This window comes from Malus domestica, chromosome 16, assembly GCF_042453785.1.
Source record: "Malus domestica chromosome 16, GDT2T_hap1".
Lineage (NCBI taxonomy): Eukaryota > Viridiplantae > Streptophyta > Magnoliopsida > Rosales > Rosaceae > Malus > Malus domestica.
In genome coordinates this window covers 6,964,398-6,969,688 of record NC_091676.1, presented here as the reverse complement: position 1 = coordinate 6,969,688, position 5,291 = coordinate 6,964,398, and the positions used below count along the sequence as shown (strand labels likewise).

Genomic DNA, 5,291 nt, shown 5'->3' with positions numbered 1-5,291 from the left:
AACACTTGTAAACAATGAAAGTTAAACATATGCAATAAATTTAGGAGAGCATTTGGGTTCGTGGAAATTTAACCTTCTTTCCTAGTCTTCTCTTTTGACTAAAACACAAACAACTTTAGTCTCCATCTTACAACCAAACAGAACCTAACAAAAGGTCTAATAACAAACCCTTTCAAAAAAGAACCTATAAAAAACCCCTAACCATGAGACAAGTCCATGTGACCATTAAAATCCTTGGTTTTCAAACCCTAACTCATCTCACACTAATAAATTTGAAACTGCAAATATGGAAAAAATTGCCAGCATGAAGCCATAAAAAAATAGCAAAAACCAAAGTAGGAGGAACAACTTCTGAGCGCCGCCAGTGTAATCATTCAGAATGTTAATCACAGTCGACAGAGAAGGAAGGAGGGAAAGAACTCTTGTTCTCGGGACAACTTGCATAAATCAGTTTCACAGTTATTAAGACACAAAAGCGACACAAACACGATAAATACGGATTTCGATCCTCATCTGAGCTAATGGAGAGGATCCTCCTGACCACTAATCATGAGCCGTTGGATTTTTATCCAACGACTACAAACAAGGGATCCCTTTAAAGTTATAATAATTATAGCCGTTGGATAAAAATCCAACGGCCCATGAGTAGTGGTCAGAAGGATCCTCTCCATTAGCTCAGGAGAGGATCCAAATCCGATAAATACATATAGTTTCTAAGGCTTAATTAGTGATTATAAAAGAAAATGATTCTCTCCCCTCTTAATGTCTCTTTTTTTCTATTTGAACGGTTATAATTTAATCACGTCAATATCTTATATTGATATTTTTATAAAAATAATAAGATAAAAAATAATATGTAAAAGAAAAGAAGAAGAGACGATAAAAATGGAAAAGGAGAGAATCCTATTCTGATAATAAAATCACTTGGTATATGTTTATCCTTCTTCATTTCCGACTCCCCGTAATTCGTTTCTATTAGTTTATTAAAAAACTAAAAAGCTGGCAGCAGCGACCTGTATATACTTGTCCAAAACTCCAGGCTCTTTCGTGCTTCCATTGGGAACCGGATCCCCTCGTTACCTAATAAATTTGAGTCTAAAGGTCAAATGATTTGAAAGTTAAAATTTGATTTAACAGTTATAATTATTATAACTTTTAAAAAGTATCATGTTTGTAGCCGTTAGAGTAAATTTTAACAGTCCGAATCATTTGATCTTTAAACTCAGATTTATTGAGTCCAAAGGGGATCCGGGTCAGTTCCATTGCCTCTTGGATGGAGACGTGTGGATGTTTATAGGGAAAATTTGAAATAGGTTCAATTTTATAGCCATACTTTTGAAATAGGTCTAATTTTTAGTGATTTTTAACTTTTGAAATAAGTATAATTTTTAGTACTTTGGACCCATATCAAAAGACCCCTTGTTTATAACCATTTTCAGAAGGGATGTGCTATCCACACATCTCTTTTTACTTCTCACACACCCCTTGTTGATTTTTCTCCTTTAATCTTCTTCAATTCATCTGATCCAAAAATCAAAAATTAAAAAAATGTGTAAGAAAAAAAAAAGAGTGAATATCACACCCCTTTCAGAAATGTTGTTTCGTTTGGTTTTTTGTTTTTTACTTTGTTTTTGTAGTGTTTCCAGTTTTTTAATTGAAAAATAAAAAATTGGAGGTTGAAAAGAAACCTACAATTTACTCCAATATCATTAAATCTGCAATCTACATCAGTCATATTCTTACTTCCACTTTATATTTCCTGGCAAAGAAATATATAATAATTCTTACTTCCACTTCCTCCACTTTTCTTCTCTGCTCTTGGAAATTGCCGAAGATACTATGCTTTCCCGGTTGTTGTCGTCGGATTAGGATTTTCTTCCTTCCTTTTTACTTTTTACATTTCTTTTCGTTCTTCTCCTTTCACATTTTTTATTTTATTTTTATCTTTTATAAAATATTAATATAAACTATTGATGTAGCTTAATCGTGACCGTTCAAATAAGAAAGGAGGGAAGGAAAGAAAAAAAAAAAAGAAGAGAGAATCATACTTCGTTACTCTCAACTGTCGCAGGAAATGCCCACTCGGATGAAAATTGGTCCATATATTTCAGGCAACGTGGATATTTGAGTAACACGGTTAGAACTTCCGATCAAAATAAAAAAATTTAACTGGCAAATAAGAATAAAAAGTTGTAATAATGGTATCTAAAAATCATTGCTCTATATCGCTACAAATTCAGAAAAAATACTTGCAAATTTTTAGTTCAAAAACTAAATATCCACTTTGATCAATGCTCTAATTGTTTTCTAACCAGGTTGTAGGTGGTTGGTTCTATTTTATGACGATTTTCATCCAACAACTTCTGGGTTGAAATTTCTACTCAAAGAAGTTAACTATGTCGATATGATTTGCTTCTGAGTAATTAAAGAGGGTGTTCCTCCACTTTCTGCTACACCAATGTAAATTATACAGCAAGCTGTGCCAACATTTATTGACCATTTTTTTCATTTATTTACTTTTGAAAAATGGGTAAGATCTAACAAATGATAGACATACTTTAATTAAATTGCAAAAGAAAACAAATACAATCGCCCCAAGAAAATGAAATAAAAATAGGAACATAGATTGAGGAAATGATCATGACCCTCGCAAGTCAGAGACGGTTGGGCCAGTAGAACATCCTAGTCGTTAGAATTTTACTCTGAAAATTAAAAACCCATCCCTTCCGATTCTCCTTTTTCGACTTTTGTGTTTCATTTTCCATACAATATGTTAACACATATTTTTATCATTATTTGTACTATTTTTTTTTAATAAAAGTACAATCTCTAATACAAGTAAGTTTCATTTTTATTAGAAAAATCATACATATGATAATACAAATAGATTGTAAGAATAGTATTTTTATTTTTCACGATCATAATATGCGAGTTGGTGTAAATATTATTTTATTATGAAAATGACCCTTTTTGAGTTAATATTTAAAAAAAAACTAATGAAAATAGTTTGAAAATTTTAAGTTTTAACGATAAGGATAAAATAAATGGTAAAATGAATAATATTAAGATTAACATTTTAGTGTAAAAATATGATTTTTCGTTAAAGTGAACAGTACCAAAAGTTTTTCGTTAAAGTTCCCAATATTTTATATCTCAATAGTTGAATATTTTTTAAAAGTAAATTATACTCCTCTACTTTAATAAGAAGGAAATCACACTTGAATTTCTCTTCTATTTTCCTTCTCGTCTCTCTATCTCCAACATGAGTAATGATTTACTGTATCCGAGTCAAATGATAATTGGTAAAACTATACACAATAAATATAATATAAGTTTCTATATGCATAAAATGGAATGAGAATTTAAAATCAGTCAGTTTCCAGGTCCTCACTTGATCTCCGGCTATAAATATACCCCCACAGGTGCTCTTCCAACCCATCATCATCAACAAACCCAACGCATAAAAGTTTACAAAACCCCATTTCTCTCTCACAAAAAGGAAATGGAAGAAGCGTTTAGAAGAATGAACGGGTTCTCTCATGCATCCGAACCCGACTTGATCACTGACCCTCCAAGCAAGTCAACAACCGCCGCCACCAACAAGCGCGCGCTGAGAGACACGGCGGCAGCCGCTGCCTCGGGCGCAATGAGATACCGCGGCGTGCGACGCAGGCCTTGGGGTCGTTACGCGGCGGAGATCAGAGACCCGCAGTCCAAAGAACGACGTTGGCTTGGGACCTTCGACACGGCAGAGGAAGCCGCCTGCGCCTACGACTGCGCCGCTCGTGCCATGCGCGGCGTCAAGGCGCGGACCAACTTCGTCTACTCTTCTTCCCCGCCTACCGACGTCGTCGCTGACCATCCTTTCCCTCATTTCAGCTTCCACAAGCACTCTCAGCCGTCTGCTAAAACCCGTAACGGCTACGGTGGCGCCAACCACTCTCCTAGTTGGAATTCCGTACCGTTTTCGCAGTATCCATCTCCTAATCAGACTGACGGCTACGGCGGCGCTCCCACTCCTGCTGCAACATCTTTCAACATGCCCTTCCTCCAGAATTTCATGAAATATTCCTCACCAAACCCATCTCCCGTTTACAATAACCAGTTTCCGTACAACATCAACGGCTCTTCTTCAGCATCTTTGGTCAACACCACCTCTTACGGTCAACACCATGAAACCAACATCTCCGGAAGTGCTTATTTTCCTATTGGTTCATCTTCTTCCATGGCTACTGCTCCTACTTCTACTACTACAACTCTTCCCTTCATAGATATTACTTCACCTCCTCCCACAAAACCCACCTCCCACGACGATCAACACGACTACTCCTCCGACTTCTTCCCCACGGAGCCGGCGTATTCCGGGCTGTTGGAGGAGGTGATCCATCGCTTCTTCCCAAAACCCACCAAAAAATCATCAAACGACGATCCCATATCGACTCAAGACTACGGCCATCCTTCAAGTTCCATTCAAACAGCTTGCTTTGACGGGTCTTCAAAGAGGACAGTCGGAGGGTACTCAAAAAATGATCAGAGTCAGGTAAATGTTTGTTACAATTTCCACGAGCTGCTGCCGCTGCCTCAGCCGCAGCAGCATCAGCAAGGAAACAGTCTTAACGGACTAATGGATCATAACCAACAGCAAGTGTCACAGCCACAGGCAGTACCGGTCTACAACGATCACGTGCCATTCAACTTCCAGATGGGCGGCGGTGCAGATCACTCCATGGGAATGGATAACATGTTTCAATACCCTGAGTTTACGGGTGGGTTCGCAGCCAGGGTCCAGAACTAATAATAATTCCTAGCTTCTCTAAAATGTTCTCATATGGTAAGGTAGCTTTATAAGATAGCTACATAAAAAGAAAAAAAAATGGTATGGATCTAACCAGTTTGCATGTAATCTTTCTCTTGTTCTTCCCATTTGAACTTAGGGTTTCTGCCTTTAATTTTTATTTTTAAGAAGGTTGGCGGAAACTGTTTGTGTTTTTAGTTTTTAGTTAGTCGTGAGGAACAGAAAGGAAGATAAAAAAAGATCTGAATTGTCGTATTTTGATTACATAATCGATATAAATAACTGTATGCATAATCTGGGTTTCTAATTATTTACATTTTAGTTTTGGAAATTTGTCTCGTTATAATTTTTCTTTTGTTTATCTGAACTGTGATAATAATTGTTTGGTTGGCTTTACAGTGATACGGTTTGACCTTGGAAATCTGGCAACTTGTAAGGCCATCATTCGACTTTTCGGTTCCATCTTAATTCCTCTCTAATTGTCGATACCTAAATA

The 5,291-nt window shown here is 36.5% G+C and overlaps 1 protein-coding gene across 1 annotated transcript; it reads left to right on the top strand.

The window, feature by feature from the left end:
- Positions 1-3,502: 3,502 nt before the first annotated feature.
- Positions 3,503-5,000, top strand: LOC103403322 (ethylene-responsive transcription factor ESR1-like). Its single transcript, XM_008342136.3, has one exon. It carries the CDS (start codon positions 3,503-3,505, stop codon positions 4,793-4,795), a length of 1,293 nt encoding a protein of 430 aa, XP_008340358.1. The 3' UTR covers positions 4,796-5,000.
- The last annotated feature ends 291 nt before the right edge of the window (positions 5,001-5,291 follow it).

What these genes read in the sequence shown, in the direction of transcription:
- LOC103403322 (XM_008342136.3), top strand. Translation starts at nt 3,503, where the DNA reads ATGGAAGAAGCGTTTAGAAGAATGAACGGGTTCTCTCATGCATCCGAA.